At 39.8% G+C, this 25,818-nt stretch overlaps 1 protein-coding gene across 2 annotated transcripts; it reads right to left on the reverse strand.

The window, feature by feature from the left end:
• Positions 1–922: 922 nt before the first annotated feature.
• LOC126298362 (aquaporin AQPAe.a) lies at positions 923–25,145 on the reverse strand. 2 transcript variants are annotated; one of them, XM_049989662.1, is made up of 7 exons: positions 25,090–25,145; positions 6,143–6,368; positions 5,750–5,893; positions 4,380–4,589; positions 3,657–3,737; positions 2,815–2,937; positions 923–1,442 (listed from the first exon to the last, which is right to left on the reverse strand). In XM_049989662.1, the coding sequence occupies exons 2-7, from the start codon at positions 6,353–6,355 to the stop codon at positions 1,398–1,400; spliced, it is 816 nt and encodes a 271-aa protein (XP_049845619.1). In that variant the 5' UTR covers positions 6,356–6,368; positions 25,090–25,145; the 3' UTR covers positions 923–1,397. The 2 variants fall into 2 exon arrangements, with proteins under 2 accessions (XP_049845619.1, XP_049845620.1); XM_049989663.1 differs by having other exon boundaries at positions 969–1,442; positions 2,830–2,937.
• Between the last annotated feature and the right edge of the window lie 673 nt (positions 25,146–25,818).

A 25,818-nucleotide genomic window follows, 5' to 3' on the forward strand; every position in this document is an offset into this window, starting at 1 on the left:
CATTTAGTACTACTGATATAGAGTATTTGAATGCAAATCTTGTGTTATAAATTGTAATATATCAGTACTATGGTATTTAAGTGAGCTATAATAGTTCCTGCAATTTGTTTACTAGAGGGTTTATTGCATTTCATGATAGACTTTGGTTTCTCATAAAACAAATGATGTATCCTAATATTTAAACATTTCATTGACATTCACAGCTTGCTGACAGTAACACCATCATCACAGATATATACATTATTTTCTTGTAGGCCTGTTTTTTATGTGTGACTAGCAGAAGTTGAGTTAATTTGCCATTTAATTACCATATAATATGTGTGTATTCATTAGTCTCAGTGAGCTTTACATACACAGAATACAGATTAGTACTTTTTTTAAAGTGATATGCACCTGCTATAGATTTTTTTCCAATAAATATCAGGACTGAAGCCATAAAATTACATTTACTAACATGCAAAGTGTGTTAAAATTTATCAAAAAAGACTTTATTGCTTCAGTACATCACTTTCAGTGCTTTTTCCATTCTTTATGCACCCCTGGGAAGTTTGCAACCAGAGAGCTGTTTACATTTCATGTCAAACCTACTTACATTGTCACAGATAACCCGAAATTGTGTCCTTACAGATTGCTTTGTTCCAAGGGTGCAGAAAGAACATAGTTGAAGCTAAATCTGGACTGTAGGTTAATTGGGTCAGCATAAGCTCTCACAATTAGTGATATGTTATTGAGCATGTTGCCAAGATAAAGCAGCGTAGTAATGGCAATCTCATTTCTGTTAACTCATATGACACCCTCATCACCGAACCCATCCACAGAGACTGTCACACAACCCTTCCCATTATACTGGAAAAATCTGTCTCTGTTCTTTTTGAAAATGCCGTGTAGCTGGAATTATATTCTATGAAGTTAGCTTCAAAAGTGGGTGATTGTTGTTTTTATTTTGTACAACTATAAAAATAGTACAATAAAAAACTCACAAAAGTTTATTTACAGCATAGCCACACAGCAAAGTGCTGCTTCACAATTACAAAGGCAATAAATATAAATAAATGAGTTTCACAAATTCTTTGTGCAATGACAGACTTCTTTCTCCTACTAGTAATTTGTTATTATCGTGTACAAAATTCTTCACAGTTCTGGGCATAGCATAAATACTAAATGCATTACAACAAACAGCAATCTTATATTAACAAGGAAGATACTTCTTTGAAAACTGTTCTTCCACATTTCCTGTAACACTTTCCAGGAATTAATCACTTTCACCACTATCCATTTCCTCCAAGGAGATTATCACACACAATGGCAATGAAGATATAAATCTGAATACATGTGTTCTCACACAATGAGCTCATTATATGAGCTAAACAGTTCTCTTCTGTTCACCACTATGGTGATCAAGCCATTCCATCTTCATCTTTCCGGTTATCTAGCCGTTTAAGCTGAAAAAAAGAGAAAAATAGAAATAAGTCTGTGTCATTATAAATATACATATTGAAATCAGAGGCTGAAGCATGTATTGTAGAATGTAGAATTGAAATGTATTGAAATGTGTTGAATTTGGTATGATTCCACTGAAATGTATCTCTGTCTGTGCATTTCTCCTCCACTTTAACTCTATCTGTGATATGATCTCTACTTATAACATTATTTCAATGAGTATCTAGGGTATAGGCTAAAAGGCAGAAACTGTTGCTGTTATTGTCATAGCATACAGGTCTTTGGAAACTAATGTGACACTTGATTTGTATAAACATAAGTAACTGATTTATGTTTGGTACCAACACAATCTTTTAGTCATTATGAAGTTTTGTAGGAACTACTGAAAGTTCTGACACATTAGATGTCAGCAGTTATTGAATATTTCATATACAGTCCCTCCAGTGTTTGGTGATTCTAATTTGCTTAGTTAGTGTTCAGCATCAGAAATGTGCTGATAAAATGGAATGACTTCAGCCTTTACAATGTGAATATCTGCAAATTTAATGTAGGTTACTGAACCTAGTGTTATCACACTACCTTGATGCCAGTGTGCAGCTTTCACTGCAATATTTTTTTTTCTTTTTTTCTCTCCTCCTAATGTGTATATTGCTATGCTTATATATGGCCTGATGTCAAACTATATAACACTGTCAGTGTTCAGTGAAGCGTCAAAGTAGTTAAGATACTGAGGTTGTATTTGGGAGTAATAGGGCTCAGGGAGCCATTCACTATCCAAAGAAAACCTATTTCTTTGCTTTTTTCTACATCTTCTAAACATTGTGATGATCCTCTGAATATTGTATGATTAATTTTTTCACATATAATTACAGCAACTGAGCTAAAATTGCATTGATGTCAGTGACCTTTAGCCTCTAACCACTCTCACCCATCTCACCACATTATTCAACAACTGTATCATTAGAAAATCTGTGATGAGTACAATGTTCCTAGTGGATTCAGTGTTGGAAACAATTCAGTGACCTGAAACACACAATACTTGTTCATACTGTCTGGTGTCACCACTAGGCACATTATGTTTTATGTCCACTATCATGTAAGTACATATGTGTGTGTGTAAATGAGATGCATGGTATTTTTTTAGCGTTAGGGATGCTTATAATTTCTTGGCTACATTCATTTAAAACTTCAAAGGTGTTTAACAAGGTGTAAGAACCTTAAATATATATTTTCATAAACTCATCCATACTGAATTGTTCAGTACAAGATGAGTAACTTGTCATTATGAAAACATCAAAGAAATCTACAACATTAATTAATACATCTTACTTTACTAACAGGTAGAAGTATCTATGAAGACAGGTATTATAATACCTCTTTATCCTGTACCTGAACTGGACTGTATTCCATGTTGACATCAGCTGATGGTGCAGCAAAAGCATTCTTGTATAACAGAGCAGCAGCAATACCACCTAGGATTGGTCCTAGCCAGTATACCTGTGCAATTAGTGATTCATCATTAGCATGTGTTACATTGTGGGACATATCAGAATACTAACTGTGGGAACAGGTCTTATAACTGAAGTGATACTGCACACAGTAAAACATTATTTCAATGACTATTTAGGGTATAGACACTCACAGAGATCACACAGAGGTTAACTTGGTTAAGTCAGAAAGACTGGCCTGTCAACAGATGAAGTATGATAATGTAGTGAAGAATTAAGAGAGTATCTATTTATGTTTCTTTTTAATATCAACTGAATATATAAATTATAATTCCTTCTTGTCACAGGCTTCTTCTATTGTCTTTCTCTCTTTATTGAATCATCTCACAAGAAAGGAAAAGGTAATAACATAAAAAGTTAGTAATTCTATTTTGAAGATAGGAGATCATGAAGAAGAGCAACCTGATGTAAACTAACAAGAAACTTTCTCAAAATTGCAGGGAGACTCTAAAGTTGGGAACAAGTAATATATTAAGGATTCTCATGAATGAAATAAAGAATAGATAAGATGATGGTCCATACGTTATATGTGCAAGTATGTAACAGTCAATATTACAAGCAGAACATACTGAGTGCTGTTGTATGTTATTGCATATTTTAAACTTGAAGTGAAGTGGTCTACATTCTCCATTTGTTAGCTTATTTCACTAGTTATGCTGATGGTTGACAGATAAATTGCAGAAAATACTATATTAGAAGATAACTAACCCAGTGATTCTCCCATTCATTGGCAATGACAGCCGATCCAAGTGTCCTTGCAGGGTTCATACTTGATCCAGTATAATCAACCTAGAAAAATGAAAATTGTTCAGAACATGCTACACATAGTCTTAAAATAATGAAATTATTTCTACACAATTTACTTGTATCATACATGTCAATTTATGTATTGCGCATATCTCAAAAGAATACTTTATAAAAATATAAATGGTATTTTTATTAGCTTGCAACCTTTATTAAGAATTGCAACAAATTCTTTCAAAAGTTCAGCAGATGAAATTATAGTAACAGCTTCCATAAATGTGTACATTTTATCTACTGCTATTCAGGTTTTATTGATAATTTTTGATTTAATATGAGCAAATTAAGTACAAAAAGCATGCTTTGAACACCTGTAAGTCTTTTTGTATTACATCAGTTTCTAAACCATAGAAATGTATGTCCACAGCAGTGAAACATACTCCCGAGAAAATGTTGCGTATAGGCAGTAACATCCAAAACAGTTTCTGCTTTTAATTGAGAACCTGCAGTTTTTACGAAAACTTCACTAACCTTCATGTTATATGTTCAGTCTTTGTATTACTGGTACTACTTCAAAAAACTACACAATGCAGTAGCCAAAGGTACCATAATTAAATTGTTAAAGAAAAATGTTAATGTGTATTCAAGTGTTATTCATAAATTGACATATTAGTGCAGAAGAATACTTACTGCAGCCAGATGTCCCATTGCAATTGTCAATCCAATAACGAGTGGAGCAAAACCCTTACTTTCTGGTTTGTTGACATCACAGACACCAAATACAACCAGGACCAGGACAAAGCCCAAGAAAAATTCAACACCAAAGCCTTGCACAGGTGTCACACTTTCTGCCACATTTGTCAGACCAAGTGAACCAGCCTTTTCTGGAGGAGTAAGAGCCTTAAACAAAAGTTGATTAGGATGGTTAGATTTATTGAAAGATTTACATACAGTTCGGAAACAATCAAAGAGTACATTAAAATACATGAACCATCTTTCATTCGTGAATGAAACTGAGACACAGCCTATAAACATATTTAAAGTCAAATATGCATATGTTTCACTCATTTTCCTTACACATGGAATTAAGATTCAAAATGAGGACTGTTATTATAGCTAACTAACAGAAACTTCCTATGTCTCACTGTAGCTCGATTGAAGTCGTTAGTTAAAACTTAAAAAACTCAATAAATAAGTCCAGGTTAAATCATTATGAAAATGGACTATTTGTAAACTGCAAATAGAACTAAATCCCTGTGCACATGGATTGAAACTCTTTATGGAAAGTGATAAATAAGATGAAAAATGGGATTTTTATTTATAAATCAGTTGAATTGTTATCTAAAGTCTGCAAATATAGAGTATATGGACTTAATTAAAATTAATAATACTATAAGAAGGATGAAGTACAAAGTGTTTGTTACTGTTCACTGATATTTGTAACAGATTGAATATGTGAGGGGTGAAAGTTTACTACCACATGTTGAACTCTGCTCTACTTGGTCAATACAGAGTATCACATTTCCTATGTGCTGCCACAATTGCTTGTTTGATTAATTAAAAACCACTCCAGCTGCTGTATAGAACATTTTTTAGTCCACTACTAGTTTCTGCCTCTATATTAAGTCATTTTCAAGTGCTTCTTTACAGTAAAGTTTTCATAACCACTTGAAAATTGCCTAATACAAAGGCTGAAACTAGTATTGAACTAAATAATGTTCTACACACTAAACGGAGCACCTTTTCATTAATCATTACAGAGTGCCACATCGATGGAACCATAATTAATCTATGTTACCTAAATGGCATGAATTATGGAGAGAAAGGGCACTAAAGTGTTAAATATAAGAGATAAATAAATATTTTGAAATTAAGCATCCTTATGAATAATTTTAAAATTTTTAACTGGCAGGTGAATGAACAGAACTAAGAGGATGCAGAGTGTTTCATAATATATAAACCATAATATCCATAAAATTCAGGAGTGAATTATTTCTAATTTGTGGAGTAACATAAAAAAATTACACTGGATATTTTACATGTGTGTTATCAAAACTTACCTTCAAGATTGCACTTCCTGTGATGGATCCTACACACTGAGCTATTATATACAACAGCCCTTTAAGTATTGTGATATTTCCTGTTACAAGCATGCCAGCAGTAACTGCCGGGTTTACATGTGCTCCACTCACATGCCCCACAATCTGTAAAATAAGGTATTGCAAAACTCAGATTAATTCCAAAAATGTACGTCCTTCCTTCACATTAAGAAAATGTTTCTTGGACAGTATGAAACAAATGGATGCAAGTTTCTGTCAGTGCTCTAGGATCACACAAAAATTATCAAATAACTAGGTATGAATAACTGATACTGTATTGTATCTTGCTGCAACAAAGTATAATTACAACATACAGTGACGTGTGTAATATCTGTAACACATCCATAATATTACCTGCACAATTGCCATGATGACCAGACCAAATGTAAGTGCAATGAGAACCTGGCTGGATTTAGCACCTGGTGCATTACCAGCATATACACAACTTCCACAACCAAAGAAGTTCAGCAGCAAGGTACCAATAAATTCTGCTAGCAGACATTTCCAGATTCCATTTTTATCAGTTATGTCAGCAATTCCAAGCCTTTCCTTGAATCCTCCAGCCATTTTCAGCAGTAATCTGAAACAGCATAACTTAAATATTAGCTTTAAAGCACTTGGGATCTATAACTTGCATATACAGGCTTTGTATCAAAACATTTGTAATTTAAAACTGTTATTTCATGAAAACTGACAACTGTAATTCGGCTATCATTCATTGCAATTACACTTACACTATTATAAAAACAGGCCTGTTCTTTGTAAATATGTAAGATATAATGGAAAATTAGCATGGCTTTCAATTATTAAGAAATTTTAAGTGCAAGGGTAGCAGTGTATGAGTAACATGGAAAGTGTTAATCAGTGTTATTGGGTGCAATACCAAAAATCTTAGGTATAATTCTATTTTCAGTATGATTTTTCACCTTCATTCAACATCATGCGGGATTACATCAGTAGAAATTTGAACTAGCATTTGGGAAGGACCATAGTCAGATTCCAGTTTAGTCATCCTTATTCAGTTTTTTCTTTGTTAGGGTCCCAATGTGACTCCTTCAACAATCCAACTATAAACACTACATTTAACTCCCTTCATTAAAAGCTTTTCTGTTTTACATACAGTATGTTGCCAGTGAAGTGCAACACTCTGTTAATATGTGCCCGGTAGTCTAAGGTAAGCTTAGACTAGGAAGATCTTCATATTTTTCGACAGCTAAAAAAGTTTATTTCAGTGGCACAATCGCATGCAGTGTCTATACAGGCCTATTGGTAATGTTTATGTTTCGAAGTGGCCACATCGCTATTTGTCTCGCTAAAAAAGAAAAAAAAAGTCTGTGTAAAATATTGAAGCCCTTTGAAGTTGCTCCAGGAAACTGCTTAAACTCTTATCATTTTTATAAGCTTCATTATTAAACGATTATGTAATGTTTATTGCTATCACAAGATTAAGTTACATTTCGGATAACAATGTAATTATTCATATTGGGTTGATAGATTTATTGACACTCCAGTCAACTTTGATTATGCCGCTACTCGCTCTCAAGGCAGCTTTGTCATATTAGAGAACAGTGACCCTATGAAATTTGTTTTGCGGTACAGGTACCCATATTACGATACTATACGTAACATAACATTTTTCAGAGAAGTGCCAATCTACCCTTGCACACTTGTGTGTAGTTACACATCTATAATCGTGTGTGTTGTTTTTAGAAATGATTCGTTTCAAAACATAATGCAATATAAAGGTCGTTTGAAAAGTGGTTTCTTTTTGAATGTTACTTTCACGGGTGACCGCAGCTGAACACCCGTATGCCACTAGCCCCTATCTTTGTAACGGATATTGTGTGGGGTACGGGCCTCGCTGGTAGCTAGTTGAGCGGAGCATAAACAAGTCAGAAACTGCTGTCAAGCGCAGCTGCACTTGCGTGGCGGTTCCGGTCTCGCATACGCAAAACACCGGACAAAGAGTACATTTTTCTGCTGGAAAGGAGAGGGCTTTCAGGTTCGTCTTCAGCGTGCAAGCCACAATGAAGCAATAATGAGACCAAATGTTCCTTCTTGATTCTCAATGCGGTCGTGACACATCACAGTGAAGAATTTAATTATTCTTTCGTAACTTCTGGAAAAACCGTAAATTTTTCATACTTTTATACGACCATTGAGTTCATATGTGACCGCGTTTCACAACAAATATCCGTAATATGCCAGGTAATGGCATAATTACAACATCAAAATTAATCTGGCTGGTACTCATAGGAGCAGGACGTACACGGCATAAAATACCACTAAAGAATCGTCCATAAATACTTGAAAATGGCCTAAGGCCGAAATTTTACAACCTTACAAGAAATAAAGAGAATGGCAGCTGAAGGTATCAAGAAATCATTAAAAAAATAAAAGTGGTAGTTCACAAATTGGAAAAAATTCTCTTTTAGGGAACCAACATCTTCTAACAGCTCAAGTGGAAACTGATAATGTCGAATGTGAATTTTTCCCGAGCTCAAGTGGAAACTGATAATGTGGACTGTGAATTTTTCCCGGCGGATTGACTGTTTGTGCATGAAGGATGAGGTTTACCTTTCGAAATATCTGCTGTCTTGGACGATACTACCTTGTTGTGATTTGTTCAAATGGCTCTCAGCACTATGGGACTTATCATCTGTGGTCATCAGTCCCCTAGAACTTAGAACTACTTAAACCTAACTAACCTAAGGACATCACACACATCCATGCCCGAGGCAGGATTCGAACCTGCAACGTAGCAGTCGCGCGGTTCCGGACTGAGCGCCTAAAACCGCTAGACCACCACGGCCTGTGATTTGTTCCTTCCTTTATTTCTCTGTATTATTTTCGCCTTTTATGGAATGTGTGAAACTAACTGAGAAATTTCTCAGGAAAGTGAAAAGGCTTTCATGATCCTGCAAAGCGAACTCAGTACTGCACATTAATAGGGAACGTATGAACGTAATCAGTACCAAATTGTACAGCTGCAGTTGCCAGAGTCGTATTGCACTTTCGCATAACGGCGAACCAACAACATCCCCATATTTCCGTCTCAACTGTTTACCACTTTGTTATTCTGATTCTGTTATAAATGAGTTAACGGTTTAATTTTATTTTGGACGCGTTTTTCGCACTTAGAAAGGTACAAGTGTTTCTGAGGAAAGGGCCCGAAAGGATGAGTGGAGTCATTATGAGGCTGAAAGCTTTGAGGTGAAATATATTTGTGGGTGCTGTACTATTTGTGGACCCACAAATCATGTTTTCCTGAAGCCGGTGTCCGTGATCATCCCGGAACGCTTAGCGGCGTATCGGTTCTTTGTATGCATAGTGAGTGTTGCTTACGAAACTGCCTGAGGGCATATGTGATAAAAGTCTGATGCGCTCTGTGAGATCAGTCTGCTAAGCTGTCGTTTACAAATACCATTAATAATGAATTTACACTGTCTGTTCAAAAAGTTTCGAGAACTGTAAATAACAGCTGTGCGTTCGACCAGTCGGTTGTGGGTAGGCAATGTTGTTACCCAATGGACGTGCGGCCGTATACGTTATTGTGTCAAAAATGGCAATGGAGCAACGAAATGAACATCTCTAAATCATGAGTTCAAGATATTCTCCAGAATGTTCTGAAGAAGATAAAAGTGTGTGCAGCGTTTGCCCCACACACCTTGACTCCCGAATAAAAGCAACAATGTAACTTGATTTAAATGGAAAATTCGGACATTCCTTTCTGGGAAAAATCGTCGCGATTGACGAGACCAGCTGTTATCAATACGACTCTACAACAAAATAACGAACTGTAGAATGGGCTTTTGATGATTCGCCAACACCAAAGAAGATACAAATGAGATGCTCAAGTTGAAATGGACTTTTTTTGACAGTTTCGCTTGGTTGTTTGAACCTTCTGTGCGTTGTACTGTAGCTGAGGGAGGCTATGTAGAACGCCGCTAGCATTAAAATCATCATCTTATCTGTCCTCTGTTTTTTGTTAATCCATTCTCTTGATATTTTGGACCGATGATATAGTTGTTGTTGTTGTTCGTAGTGTAGTGGAAAGTAAAACATATGCCATTCACTGGAGTCATTCCATAGACTTGTGAAACTGTCTATAGCTGACATTATGGCTGTAATGAACTTCATTGACCGACAAGTGTATTTAGAAGTACTTAACTACCAGCAAAGGGTCGGTTGTAGGCAGGTTAATTGCGGAAATTAATCTTCAGCTCATCCTCTCACTGGAGACATGGTTTTCTAAAATGTGGCAGGAAGAAAATCTGTGGAACAGTAATATAATTATTAAGAATTCTGAAAATAGTACTAATTGTTACAGATCAGATAGCTCTATTCTTTGCAACTCACATAAAAAAATGGAGAGGAAAGTTTGACATAACGAAAGCACCTTACTTCAGTTGCTGTAAAATTATTATTCACTAGGGATACAAGTGTATGTAGTTGCAATTCAGCTTAGAAATAACCGTGGTTCTTGGTTGTTTTATTATTTTAACTAGTGTCTTGAATTAAACAAAATATCTAGTCAGTTTTCACTTTATAACTTCCAGCAGGAGCTGTAACGTATTCCTTCGCTTTTGTTCCTTTTGTATATTATGTTCATTCACTATGGTAGCCTCGTTCATAGTAAATGTATCTTTAAACGTGAACGGCAAAGCAGTAGACAGGTGTAAAAATTAAATGTCCAAAGAGGTAGAAAACATATTGCACCAATAATTTGATGAAGGAGGATTTTTTGTCACTGATAGTGTCTTAAATCTGTTATTCACAGGCCTTTCTATATTCTAGCCAACAGAAACCTGACGTTACTCCTCTAAATGAACTATTTGGAGCAAGTTAGAAGCAAGAATCATCTGCGGAATCTCATAAGCACCATCGCAGTATAGACCTGTGACGACTCAAGAAACTGTGCAAGCAACTGCAGTTTGAAACAAATAGATCGCTTCTGTGTATACGAAATGCATCACAGAGCTGCCCGTCCTTGTACGGCAAGTTATAGGTACAAGAAAAGAAATCACTCGTCCCAGATACTTCGTTTCTTTTATAGATGTTCAGGTTGAACGCGTCAGTAACAAAACATAATAGAATTTAGAATGAACATTGCACAGGGAAGTGGAGCGTACGCTACAAAGAGAAATGGAAATGGCGTGCCGAATCGGAACTGGAGCCTGGGGCTTAGGTTTTTGCAAGCGACGCTCTTACGAACTAAGCGAACACTACAGCCGTATCCAAAGCTGGTGTGGTTAACACAGAACTCGCAGTCGGGAGAACGACAGTTCAAATCTCCGTCCACATTTAGATTTCACATGATTTCCCTAGAGCACTCCACGCAAATGCTGGGATGGTTCATTTGGCAGATTTCGTCCCTATGCTTTCGTAATACGAGCTTATGCTCGGTGTCTAATAACCACGTTGCCGACGGGACAATAAACTCTAATCTTCCTTCCAAAGCTGATGATTGCCCGTATGTACTACACAGTAGTTCTCCAGCAAGCCTTGCTGGTCTAACAAGAGAACTTCTGTGAGATTGGAAAGAGTAAGAGAAATGTATAATATGGCTATGTGTCAAAATAGGGGAGCCTCAAATTACAAATCCGATGATCGGGGGAGGGGTGGGGGGTGGGGTGGGGGTGGCTAGGTGTGGCGGGGGAGGTTGAGATTCTGTTTTCAGTCCGTCTTGGGACTTCTTCTACTTCTCATCATCTCTTAGCCTCTGACAATGATTTGTGTACGTGGAAAATGCCAGATTGCGCCGTGGTCTGGAGTCTAGGTGAATCTGTACGTCTCCCTATGACAGACGGGTTAAGAAGTTGAAAGGTCGAAGGAAGGTGAAGGCAAACCACCTCCAATTTGACCATGGCCAGCAAAGCACTACAGCGTTTAAAGGAACCTGCGGACTGAGGACAGCTATGCTCTGGACGCTATAGATAAAGACGGACAGAAACTTCGAGTTTGCCCCTGTCACTGACTTGAATGCTCCAGTTGCTACGACCTGAGCCCGCGAAAGTTGAAGGTCTAGGTTGGCAAGATACTCAGCTGTAATCTCTGTGAGTACTTCAAGAGCAATATTTGCTGTTTCTTTCTCGACGTAAAGTCTTCTTTCTAGACGTAAAGTCTAACGTTACAGGGCAACAGGCGATCGCTCCCGTAATTTCGTGAATGAAGCCATAAAAAGGATTTGCAACGTGCTCTGTAACAGCGTAAAAAGTAGAGCTTTACTTCGCCTACGTTTTCGACACGGAAATAATCCAATGTTGTCAGTTAGGATACAAATAATGAGAAGCTAGGCACTCGAGGAAAGCGAGCTGCTGTGCGGTAACGTTGTCCCCGAAATTACATACACTGGGTGCTACTGCGGGTGTTTGTTTCCGGAAGCAGGCGCGGTCATGAGCAACCTCCATTCCACTGTTTGAGGTCAGTGGCACGGGCGGCAGACCCTTCAGGCAGCTCGTTTGGCCGTTTCCCTGACTGATCTTTATTGGCGGTCGCTCGCCAAGCTATAAATGAGAAAGCGGCCGTTCACCTCAACCGGCTAACCTCATTATACGAATAAGTATGGCCGTGCGGGCGTTGCTTTCACGTTGCATCCATTCTGCAGCGCGCCATCTGGGAGAAGACGTTTCGCTTTGCACACAACCCAACTAGTGTTATTCATCCAAATCGCGACTGCTTCAGAGTTCCAAGTAATATCGAAAAATATTTAAATATCAATCAGCGAAATTGTGACCAAATACATGTAACGTCCTCTCCACCTCCAGCCAGCCAACAGAATTAAGTGTCTGGTGGTGAGGGCAGCGCTGGGAGGAGGGGAAAATGGAACTCTTCGTTTACTCACTGCAGACGAACTGGATTTTCTGTTTAGCCTTTTAACATCGGTATTACTATACTTCAGACTTTAGAGGAATGAATAAGAAGAATATGGAAAAATATCGCCTTTGGAATACTGCACATCATCACACATCACGTTTGGTCGGTGACTGGTAGAATCATTTCTTTCCTTTGTATACACACATCAGGAAATTCCGCGGTGATACTTGTAGAAAATACCGAACATTTGATGAAACATATAACAAGGTAATGTAAGATGTTCGAAATCCCTCTCAAATGCAGTACGCTATATGGAATGAGTCAAGGCCTCTGCTACGTACTACAGACGCATTAGATCTATGAAACCTTATTTTTGTCCAGAAATCGGACTTTTCGAATGCGCGCTTGGAGCTACGCCCCACTGTCTGAAGTGTTTCCTGCTAGGTTAGATGCGCAGCACATATGTGATACCTAAAAGACTAAGGCTTCGGCATTCTATCATGAAGTAGACACCTCTCGCTTGTTGGTGGTGCATAATTCTACATCAACAGAGTTTTGTCTGCTATGGAAAGCAGCTCATGAGCAGCAGACTGTGAGCAAACGACTGATGGAAAAACGAATTTACTTCGCAATATTTCATGTAGTGCTACATTGCTGTTGGCAACGTTTCTAACGGTTAGAAACTCTGAAGTATGGCAGCCGCCTTGGTGCTATTCGAGAAAAATAAACTGTTCCGGCACTGGGGGCATCCTTTCCTTTAATTTCCTACCCATAATAAATAAATAAACGCTACATTGCCCAAGCACTCATCATCCACACGATGCCGAAATATATATTTGACTCACAATGTTGGAGAAGGAAAACTAAAATTTTACAACCCTTCGATAACAAGGTAATTATAAATGGAGCGCAATATCGGGAAAAGCAGTGCGATGTCTCGTGTCAGAGCACCTGGTAGTCTCGTGAAGCTATTTATGGAAACCACAGAAAACGTAAATATGGATGGCTGAACGGGGATTTTAACTCTGTTCCTCCCAATGCTAGACAGTGCCTTAACCACCGCGCCTTCACACTTAACAACTCCATTTTAGCACGGAGAGGAACGCTAAGCTATTACTTCAATACGATCCACCAGTATCCACGAAAACTGATCACTTTTTTCGGGGACGTACGGCAAATTTAGTACGTCTAAAATTTATTTATTTATTTCGAACCAAATGTAAGCTTTATCAGGGAAAACCGTCCCATTATCCATCGAGCCACAGACAATATGTTAGGAGATACCAACGTTAGGTGATACAATGAAATGAAGTAACAAACGAATTCATTCTTGAAGTACCTATGCGGACAGTTTAGGTAAGCTATTCAGATTAGCTATCCTGAATGCTCTTATATTAAATACACGCAGGTATTCATACTCACATATCTCCGACGGCTTAAAACCACTCCTTTCTACGTTTCAGTAACCATCTTTAAACCACCTATTCTAAGACGTACATCTTCTTTCATGTCGATAAGAATCAAGTTCACATTTTTATATTATCGTGCTGATAACTTGTATTTAATACCAACACGAAAATAAACTAATCATCGTTTTATGAATCGAGTAAAATCGCAGTTAAGTGTAAACAGAATATAAGAAAGAATTGGTGTGCCATCGTACTCGAATCAAGAATACTTCATCAGACACTTGTGTTTAGCTTCTTCAGCAGAACAGAAATGCAACTAACACTCGGTTGGCAGTCGTTCGTTGGTGGAGAGAAAGTTCAACTTCTGTAGATAGTTTCAAGCGCAGTTTCCACACTCTAATTCGTAGTTTATCATTGGTGTGTGTGTGGAAATTTTGTATTTACCAGAATTACATCATTCCCAATCTGATGTGACTCAATAGTAGTGAAGACTACTACAAAAATCTTTGACGTTTCAAATGATTGATTCAGTGAAATCCTGAGCTTTCGGCTTTGGAATTAATCTGTCTTTGCGTATCATTACCTAGTAAGAAATAGTCCCATAAAATCATGTATGATCCACAAGAATTATATCGCCAACACCATGTCGTTTCATTTAGAGCCATACCTCATTTCTATTATTTACGGCTCTGAAGTACCTTACAGAACATGCAAATGTTTAATGTGTTTATGATACACACACTGTGTAAATATAAGGCAGTGTGAAACAATAACGGTCCATTATTTGTTTCCGTTTCCATCTCTTTCACTGATTTACTTCAACACGAACTCTGTTCGCTGTTTGCAGTGTTAAAGTAATCTGGGCTGTTTGGTTGACTGTGCATTGTGCTGGTCTGTATGAAAATGTATATGTTATGGAATTGGTCGCTCATCGTGCTATTGAGCTTCATAATTGAAGCAATGAAGTCGAACACAGTAATATTCGTTTAGCTGACTATGGAAAATCGCTGAAAATCCATACCAAATTAGGCAGGTTAGTACGCCATTACGTAGTGTCAATTGTGACTATGGAGCTGCCCTGCAAACAATAAATCACACTGTTGGTGAATGGCCGAATAAATGACATCCACCACGCATCACATGAAGGGCTCAACTGGATCAACAGATTGGACTTAGAAATCTAAGAACTTGTGTCGTGTGTACATAATTTAGCATAATTCTTTGGACATTTGATTCTGTACCTGTATTTTGCTTGTCATTTCTTACACTTTATACTCTGAAAATTATGTATTTGATCCAAGCTCTGTATCATCATGCGACAAATGAATAATTACACAGCTGAAGTTCTCGTAGGAGACGCCACACAGCTTCGCAGTGGCCAGTGTGTTGATATGTCGGGAGCCAAGCAGTGGGATTGGCGCTTGGCAACAAGTTCCCCTGTGAGTGTGTCTTCCCTGGCGCTTGTAATGCTGCGTATTTGAGAGGCCACTAGCGCGGCGGGCAGCTGTGGACGCCAGCTGGCGTGCTTCGCAGAGCGCTGCACGTTACAGCAGCCGTGCCAATGTACTCCTGTTGACGTGCCCATGCCTGGGGTCGTTATACAAACAGCATCTGCTTTCATCGCAAGCATTAAGTGGCTCGCCACGATATCTTGTTCCAGAAAGATATTCCGTTGGCCATTCTAAGAATGACGTCTGGCCGTTTCTCCCCAATCATCTAGATTAGGGTGTCCATTCGTCCCGTTTTTCCCGGGACAGTTTCTTTTTTTTTTTTTTCTAAAAAGACCTGTTGCCCCGAAAGTTGTTTTGGGGACGTTCAAATGTCCCGCATTTTCTTATTTCCCTTCGGTAAAGTATTTTACGCTATGAGACGTTTGGCCGGCCGGAGTGGCCGAGCGGTTCTAGGCGCTACAGTCTGGTACCGCACCACCGCTACGGTCGCAGGTTGAAATCCTGCCTCGGGCATGGATGTGTGTGATGTCCTTAGCATAGTTAGGTTTAAGTAGTTCTAAGTTCTAGGCGACTGATGACCTCAGAAGTTAAGTTCCATAGTGCTCAGAGCCATACTTTCATTTCCATAGTTCAACTTTTATTTCATATCATTCAGTATGTCTATTAAAGAATTAATAGAAACTGAAAACTAATTCATTTCTAAGGTATCTACTATAGACTTATCATGCATGAATGGTAAAAAGTTCGTTCCATTCCAGAGCTGAATGGTACGTCTTTGTAGTTCACAAGATGAAGGTGCCCCAGGTATGTCTTGTTTCCTGTCCAAACAACCTGATTTGAATTTACTGTATCTTTTGAAAGTCACTTAGGATGAGTACTAAAATGTTCATTCAGAAAAGTTACGAACGATACTTTCCCTATCCTCGTCCCATGCAAGCTTGTCGTAGGTCTGTAATTACCTCGACATCAACATTAGTTAAGCTGTAACCTTCCTTCCCTCTTTTTCCGATACTCTTTGTCCACAGAATTAGATTGTTGTGCCTACCAGGAAGAACAGTTCTCCAGAATCCAGACAATTAGGATCAACATTTAGGCAGGTATTTCCAGTCCCATGTTTGGGCTATAGCAAACAGCCTCAATTTCTTGGAACGTGTGTCATTTCCGTTGTTATAGAACGTGACATTGTTTGCCAACAAAAGCGATTGCAGCATTAAATCGTACAATTTGACTTCGTGCGAACAGTGATACATCATTCCTTCTGAAAGCATCCCTACCATTCCCATTTCAACCGCCCTGCTGCTACGGTCGCAGGTTCGAATCCTGCCTCGGGCATGGATGTGTGTGATATCCTTAGGTTAGTTTGGTTTAAGCAGTTGTAAGTCTAGGGGACTGATGGCCTCAGATGTTAAATCCCATAATTCTTAAAATGCTTCAAATGGCTCTGAGCACTATGGGACTTAACTGCAGTGGTCATCAGTCCCCTATAACTTAGAACTACTTAAACCTAACTGACCTAAGGACATCACACATATTCATGCCCGAGGTAGGATGCGACCCTGCGTCAGTAGCGGTTGCGCGGTGCCAGAATGTAGCGCCTAGAACCTCTCGGCCACTCTGGTCGGCCATAGTGCTTAGAGCCATTTGAACCATTTCCATTTCGTGGTCTTGAAGCTCACTGCAAGTGATCTGAAACATGATTTATAAGGTCGCTGCAGGCAATCTGAAACGTGATGTATACTTCACTCCTAGTTATCCGAAACCCATGCATAGGTCATGGAATGAAACTGACTATGGACAGTTTTGAAATGGAGCGAAAATCTCATAGACATCAGGAGTATTTGAAAATAACTGTATAACTCTCTGAATTCAATGATGTCCACTTTAGACAACTGTAGCAGAATAGTGTTTATCGGTATTGGAAACAAAAAAGAAACTTATTCATTTCGTCTTGTTTTATGTACCCTGGAGATCTGTATTCGGTGTTAACTTTCGCTCTGTGTCTTGAACAGCTTACATTTCGCACAAAAACGTAGCGTCATTCCTGCAGTCTGCTGCCTTCACCAACCAATATGGGAAAACTATAGGACCTCTTGATATTCAAAACACAAATTCAGCCTAGGCGTAAGAATGATTTGATTGCATTGTCTTACATCTGGAACGTTTTGATGCTTTCAGCACTAACCTGCCAAGTCCACTGGTGCAAAGGCGTACGAGACGCACCCGCGACTGCCGCTCACAGAACTGAGCCGCGTAGCCGCCCCACGGCTGTGTCAGATGACGGCTTAACAGCTGTAGGTCCGAGCTGCTGATCAATGAGAGCGGCGTGGCTGTTAGCGCGTTCCACTTGCCGGAGTCTGGTCACGCGGCTTGCGACAGCCGACAGGTCTAACTCACACGGAAGGTCGGCCCCGGGGCTGACATCTACACCCACATTAACGCTCCGCAGACGAGGACGTGCCGAACCGTTATTGATTATTCCTTTTCCGCTCCTCGACATGAAAGGTGAAGACGAGGCGCTCCGAGGTTCAAAATATTTAGAGCCCGCTTTTATTCTCATTGGGAGCAATTGACAGTAATAAAATGTTCACAATGTCGTCACCATAGGCGATTAAATACATTCCGTGTAACTTATACGTACCCTTTGCGACTTTAGCAATCACATGACGAAAGGCGCATATCATCTCTGCTCTCCCTCGTATCCAGAAAGGCCCAGGCGGAACGGTCAGTATTTAGGGATATGACAGGAACGATCATTCGAAGCAAAAAAATATAGTAAACTTGGGCTCTAAAATACATATCTTAAGAGATGTGACCACTTCTTCGTAATTGTTACAGTGAAACAAATCTCTTCTACTACAAGCTCTTTGCTTTCCATATTTTGCGAAGGGCTAGTGTGGACTAAAAAAATAACAATTATGCAGTAAACATGGGCTCTAAAATGCATATCTTAAGAGCTATGAGCATTTGTTCGGTAGAAGAGACGTGTTTCACAGTAGCGAAGATGAACGAGTGCTCATAGCTCGTAAGGTTTGGTCTTCAGAGCCATGTTTACTGGAATTTTTTTCTTGTTTCGGTCCATACTACCGCCTCTCAAAATACGTTAAGTAAAGAGATTGCAATAGAAGGGATTTTGATTCACATTATCAGAGATGAAGAAGTGGTTATGATCCTTCGCCGGCCGAAGTGGCCGTGCGGTTCTAGGCGCTGCAGTCTGGAACCGCGAGACCGCTACGGTCGCAGGTTCGAATCCTGCCTCGGGCGTGGATGTGTGTGATGTCCTTAGGTTAGTTAGGTTTAAGTAGTTCTAAGTTCTAGGGGACTGATGACCTCAGCAGTTAAGTCCCATAGTGCTGAGAGCCATTTGAGCCATTTTTTGTTAGTATTGACGTCGAACCGGCGGAATCGGCTACCGCCATGTAAACAGCGTCGAGAGGGCTCTCGTGGCAGGCTCTGTCGTTATATGCAGCAAGAAGGAAGGCCTACGGTATTCAAATGGTTCAAATGGCTCTGAGCACTATGGGACCTAACATCTGAGGTCATCAGTCCCCTAGTACTTAGAACTACTCAACCCTACTAACCTAAGGATATCACACACATCCATGCCCAAGGCAGGATTCGAACTTGCGACCGCAGCGTCGAGCGGTTCCAGACTGAAGCGCCTAGAACCGTTCGGTCACAACGCCCGGCCCAACGGTATTAAGAGAAAACTGGTTTCCTCTTGGTCCCTAACCAATACAACGTAGATATATGGTTAGTTACGATTATTGTAAATGAAACTATATGCTAACTTCTAACGTAGCAGAAGGGGACTGAGAGAATTACCTAAAGTGTTTAAGCGAACAGCTTTTATCCAAGAAGTAAACAGTGTGCCACGAAAAATGATGAAGCAGAGCGTTCGACATGAACTCGCCGCTGTGAGGGCAGGAATCTTCAATGTCTCAATGTTGGAGCAGTGAAAATATCATTTGACTTATAGGCATCATTAATATTTTAGCTTTTTGTGGGCAAAGCGACTGTTACTTCTCCCGATGTGTTGTAAGGGGGAAACAGTCAGTTGTTCGTTAAATTATGGAATTAATTGAGCCGTATTTATTTAACAGTAGGCAATGTTACTGGGTCTGATAGCTCTAGTGACTTTAAAATACCACTCGAGAATACCCTGAGTTGTAACTTAGGAAAACAATCGTCTCAGAAATGGCAGCGGTAGTTCCATTGTGAAGGCCTCAGCGAGGATCGGAATAACCGTTTCTAGTTGAAGTGTGGCCATGTGCTACAAACGCGTGCGATAAAATGTGCGAATTATCTGTCGTGCTTCCTTCCTGTGCGTGTCTCTCCCGGCACCGTGTTACAGCGTGGCGGCCCAGAGACACGAGCAAGGCGTGAGCGCCTGGGCATTACCTTCCACTGGCGTAGCTGCTTTTGCTCTCCAAACCTTTTCTGCATACTGTAGAAAAATTTCACTAATCTCGCAGTAGCTTTTTCATAATTAGAAGACAAATAAAAAAATTCGTTGTATAAATAAATTTCTTTAGTACTGCTTTCAGTAGACTGTAGACCGTTTGTCAAGATATTTATTAGATAAGGATAATCGAAAACGTTACGTCGATGATGTACATAAGAGTGCTTCCATATTTTTATTCGGTGATTCATTATATATTATTATTCATATTCATGTGATAACTAAATGCCCAGATCAGCTAGTAAAGGGTTGGTGACATAAATATTCAAAATTTCTAAGTAGCCGCTGCAAATTTTCAGTTGCAAAAGAAAAGAACGATTGCGAAATCCAGCGGTATGTAAAGTGTTCATCATCAGCAATCCGTGTCGTTTATAGAGTACTAGCCTACATCTGCTACAGTTACGCAGCCTTACTGATGTTTCCCACGTGTTAACGTTTACAGCTTTTCACGCCTGTAGTCGGGACGTGCAATGGTCCTGTGTCCCGACAGGTAGCAGAGAGCACTGACAGCCATGTATGCAACTGCGATACCGATAGTGGTTGCTAAGCAGTGAAGACAGGAAATGATGCCTACGCTTATAGTAGAGAATTATAGAAAAAGTAAACACTAAACATTTTAGATTTAGAGGATTGTATTACGAGTCCGGTGGCCCGGTTGATACCAGCCTACTTGTGCAGACAATTTTTTACTGATAGGGTTTTAAGGGTTTACAGTGAGCAATGTCGCTGTAGCAACAATAGTGCTCAAATTACTGAAGGGCGGGGAAAGAAGTCAACTTTAGTATTGGTTAAGAAACACACTTAAATACTCTTTTAATGAACAAACTGAACTACTGAAATCCAAATCAAGCGGTCCGGAACAAACTTTAAGAAACATCTCGCTACTATGTACTATGACTACAGCGTTCCTCCTCTTGAATGAGGAAAGGCAGGAGTTCAAAGCACGATTAGACTGTGATGGGGATGTAGTAAGTAGCCTTGTTTGAGGAACGATCTCAGAATTTTCCCAACTTACTTTGAGGGAAACCACAGATAACTAGAAACGGATGGCCAGCTGCAGATTTGAACCTCGCTCCTCCAAAATACGAGTCGGGTTTTTACTACCTGACTCAGATTCACTACTTGTAGCCGTTGTCCGGAGACAAGAGTACCCCATGACGCTGTGTTACCATACTAAGCAACTAGCTTTGAGACGCCTATTCTTTCATATAGACTGGGCTGCACATTTAGGGTTCACCTAATCTGCCCTGTTTACAGATACTTGTATCGGGACGGGGTGAGCTTATTCTTTGTTAAGTAGGCTGAATGTTTCACCGCTCAGGTGTGCGGCGTCAGTGTTGTATCAGAGTAGGAAATCCCTGGAAGCGCTTCATACTTCGCTGAGCTTGGCTTCCTTGCCTCGACTGTGGCGCAGCCATTAGAATGCCAAGTTACCAGATCCAAGGACAGCACTCAGCCCACAACGAGACATCTGGTTTTCTTTAACTAGAGAATGGGTGCGGCAGCGAACCGCCAAGATCAGCGTTATAAATGATATACGTCTACACTGATGTCAAATTCAAGTTGCATTACCAGGTACGCCACACTGTTGTATAAGCAACATTTTAGCAGATCACGTTCGAAGTATTTCATCCTATTTCTAGTATTTTTCTGGTCTAGTTTTTTCAGTTGGTTTAGCAGTTGCCTAGGAAAAGACAAAACATGCAAGGTTATACGTATCGCTGACTGCTTTGCCGCACCTTTTATCGCCTTGCGATAAGAAACCTGCAACAGCAGGGCAGCATTAACAAAACAATCCCACAACAACAGGGAAGTCTTGTGTTCCTGAATTCAAGGCATCGATTATTTCTATTCTAAGGAAGCAGACGGTTGCACAGCTTACACCTGCAAAATCTATTCACACGCTCATTAAACTGAGCGATATTTTACTATAATTCGGCGGTTAGAGGATAGTGTTGGCAGACTGCCCTTCCCCCAAAAACCCAAGGGAAGAGGAAGTGGTGGAGTCGGAGGATATACGTCCTTACAAAATGTGGTCCACTATCTCATATCCTGCAAAACGACCATGTAAAAAGCTACAATGATATTGTCTCTTTTTGAACGACTTTTGGGTAAACAACGTAGCGTTTTCTGATGTGAAGAATCTAGTACTTTTCTTTTTTCTGCTTTTCTTTGTAAACAAGTTTGCGCAAGACCGATATGAGTAAGTGTAACACGTTGTACAAAATATATTTAAAAACTTTATTATTGATGAGGTTTATGATCGAATAGCATGATATCACACCTAAAGTAATATCAGACATGCTTTTGAAATATGGCACTTTAGTACCTCTTCAACAAAATCTAAAACAGACTGTGACGTAATGAAGTACTAGAACTCTACTTATGGTTTTATGAGAAAAAATGCGACCCCGATGATTTCCAACGCGACGAACGCAGCACCCGTCAGTTTGATTGTTTCTCTTATTCGTGTCGTGCAGTTTCATTTAGATACTTAGTTTTATCAGTTCGTAAACGCCACTTGAAGGATACGGAAAACATTAATTTGCCCGGCCGTGCTAGCGTAAATTGTAGACGGCTTTTGGATTTTACCAGAATGAATTCTAGGCTATTTCTAGGTCCTGGGCTTACCGACCGCAACAGTGTTACTTTTTCCACTGAGATTTAAGCATTTCTGCTGTAGATAACGCCCAACATCGTTGAACTCGATTCTGCCAAGTTATTTTCATTTATAGAGAGCTAATCCTCACAGAAAGTTGCCCAATTTTTTCATCCAAGTTCGAATATCTTCTTACCTGTGGTCATCATCCTGGAATATTGTACAAGAGATGATGTATACGCATATTACGGATTTTCGGAAGATCAGCGAGTTTTTACAAGATACTATTTGACGCAAACATTGCTGCAATTCTAGAGCTTTAAACATAGGTTTATTTACTTCATTGAATACAATGTAACTCAGACATTTAACATACAGTAACTGGGATAAGTAAAATAGTTAAAGTCCAACTGAAAACTGAAATTTATACCACCTATTTCCCAATATGATCATAATTGCTACAATATGTATTTTGTAGTTCATCTTCCGCAAGCGAGAAATACCTGAAATGTCCCGTTTCGGATGCAGAGTACAGACGGGTAATTCACCCGCCATGTTTCTTGGGATAAACAGTAAATATCTAGAATTGCAGCTGTATGAAAATGTGCAAACAACATTCATACAACACTGTGGCGACAAAGATACGTATTTTGTGTACTGTAATCTTAAGTATCATTCGTGTCTTGAACAGTGAAAAGGGTGGTATGATAAAGTCGTCGGCCAAGAGAAATACTTATCTTGTTGGCGCGAGCACCAGCTTATTGTTACTGAGACAGTGCTATATTTAGCTGTTAACAGTTAGGTTTGGCGATCCCTTTCGCACGTGGTGGCCAAAGGAAGAGTGGTTACGACACTGGCGGTTACGGTAATTCTGTTAGTCGTCATTGCTTCGCACACACATGTCAAACCTGAAAGATGACCTTGCTCGCTGACGAGAATTGCATAACGTTCAGCAGATCTCGGTTCCTGTTCATAAACTACAATTCACTCGGAAGCACATTGCCGTTCCTGAACTACAAAATAAAATGACGAATACAGAAAACGTACACTCAAAGGAATAATCATTAACGGACTAATTTGTTATTGTATAATCTAGAAGACGAAAACACGACGCAATTAGTAAACAGCGTGCAAGATTTCTCTATGGCTGAGCAGCTTTCTGCTGCCAAGAAAATATCGACATTTTGAAATTAAACTGTCAACCATCTGAAGCACTGCTTTCATAACGTCCACGAAGTTACCGAGAAACACTGTGTGATGTTTCTGTAGTGAGAAACTAGACAGTATTGTTATATGCCTAACCATCTCACGTAAAACTAAACATATCATTTGTGTTTGCACTTATATAGTGAAATAACTAAATTACTGGAGTAATGAAGTCTGAGGAGAGCCGCACCGCGTTATAACAACTATCGAGTGTGGGGATGAGGCGTTAAACACTGATATGTAGCGCGGAAAGGTGCCTGTTAGTACCTGGACACCAAAACACCGTTTATTAAAACATTGTTCAAACAATTTTCAATAAATGCCTTAAGCAGACATCGCCCATTAACAGATCTGCGGCCACAATGATAAGTTTCTTGTATTTCCATAAACAATTATATCATAGCCTCTGATTCAGTATCTTTCCGATTTTCAGAAATAGTACCCTTTCGCGTGTGCGTGAACTGTCACATAATACACAATACGGTATTTTCTGAACGGAGCTCTAATGCAACAATATTTGTCACCAGTTTTATGTGAAAGACGTACTATCGTAAGGGGAATCTGTATCTGAAGGTACAACCTGTGCTTTGCTAAGAAGAAAAAGAACGAGTTTGTGCAATGATTTACATACAGGACTGGTATTCAGGAAAGAGTGGGATTCACATCCACATCCAGCTGTCCAAATTTAAGTGTTCCGCGATTTGCCTTACGACAAATGGTGGCTTGGCTCCCTAAAATTCGTTTCCTCATCCTCCTCTACTTGAGCTACTGATCCGCGTGTAAATGAGATGAACGCGAAGGAGATGTTAAGCCCTCACCTTTCTTCCTTCCTTCTCATCCCCAAAGAGAAACAAAACTACGCATGTAAATAGGCTTTGAGAATACAGAGATTTCAATTACCCATCCGGATACGACGCGAATAATCCGCCAAATGCTCTACCGATTACTTGTATCAAATTTTGAGGCTAAGCTAATATCTTTCCGAGTGTCTGTGAGAACACACAACAGAACTGTTATCAAGAAGTGATCACCCGAAATCATAGTAGAGGAATGCAGTAAGATACCACTATCAGACATCGCCCAGAGACAAGGAGGGATTATTTTGTCAGAACGATACAGTATCTTACAAGTGGATTAAGATTTCGTCAGTACTTATATAGGCTAAAGAATTCTTTGTTCACACATTCACGATAGTAAATCACGTAGTTGGCCTACGACAGATATTGTCTTCTTGCGCTTGTCTAAATCCGTGTTGAATTCAAGCGTCCGAAATTAAAGCGCGATTGAAGACTGTGGCAGTCGTCTGAGCATTGTGGCTGCGTACAAAAATGCAAGAGAAGAGGTGCGTGAGGCGTATTTACCGGTTGCAGGAGCGGCGGCTGCTGGCAGAACTTTCTAAGTCCGTCTGGCGAACGACTGGTGCGGCGCGCTGGGCGTCCGCAGTATTTGAGCGACGCACGCCGCCGGGACGTCACAGCCCACGTGACCGCCGCCACAGTCCTATTGGCTGCACCGCGGCCGGCCGCGCGCTGCGTCCATTGTTCCACCACGTGTTTCGGGAATTGACGCAAAACCGCCGACAGATTTTTGTGAAAACCCAGGGAGAGCGCCCTTTATTTCCTGGTGGACACGCCGCCGGCTCGACGCCGGGATTGCCTCGCACGATGCCAGGAAAACTCGCCGTGAGTCAGCGAAGCTACAGGTTGTCATTCCGAGAGTGGCCAATGAGAGGTCCGACCTGGTGGCTCGTGTATTGTTGGCGGTGACCTGTTCTCAGATTTTGTGTTCCCTTACGCCGAAAAGTGGTTCTTTTCCACTCGCTTCAGATCGAACCTGACGAAACAGAATGTGACCTCTCTTGCGCAGCTACGTCATTTGTTGCAAAGTGTTGAGTGCACTGAAGTCAGAGCGACTTTGTTGGGAAAGTAAAGAAAAAAAGTTACACCAAATAAGCGTAGTATTTTACCACGCGTCATACTCCTCTTGAAAACTTACGGCATTTTTACTTTGAATGTTTTAATAGGGGTAGTTTTACCTCCATTCTTGTTATTTTTGATGCGTTTTCTACTTAAGTAGTAAAAATATTACTT

Source organism: Schistocerca gregaria, chromosome X (genome assembly GCF_023897955.1).
Source record: "Schistocerca gregaria isolate iqSchGreg1 chromosome X, iqSchGreg1.2, whole genome shotgun sequence".
NCBI classification, from domain to species: Eukaryota; Metazoa; Arthropoda; class Insecta; order Orthoptera; family Acrididae; genus Schistocerca; species Schistocerca gregaria.

Bases quoted from the DNA above. Each gene is read 5' to 3' on its own strand.
- LOC126298362 (XM_049989662.1), bottom strand. From the start codon at position 6,355: ATGGCTGGAGGATTCAAGGAAAGGCTTGGAATTGCTGACATAACTGAT. The intron at 5,894-6,142 runs GTAATATTATGG...CTTATTTTACAG, and splicing joins TCATCATGGCAATTGTGCAG to ATTGTGGGGCATGTGAGTGG. The intron at 4,590-5,749 runs GTAAGTTTTGAT...CTTTTGTTTAAG, and splicing joins CAGGAAGTGCAATCTTGAAG to GCTCTTACTCCTCCAGAAAA.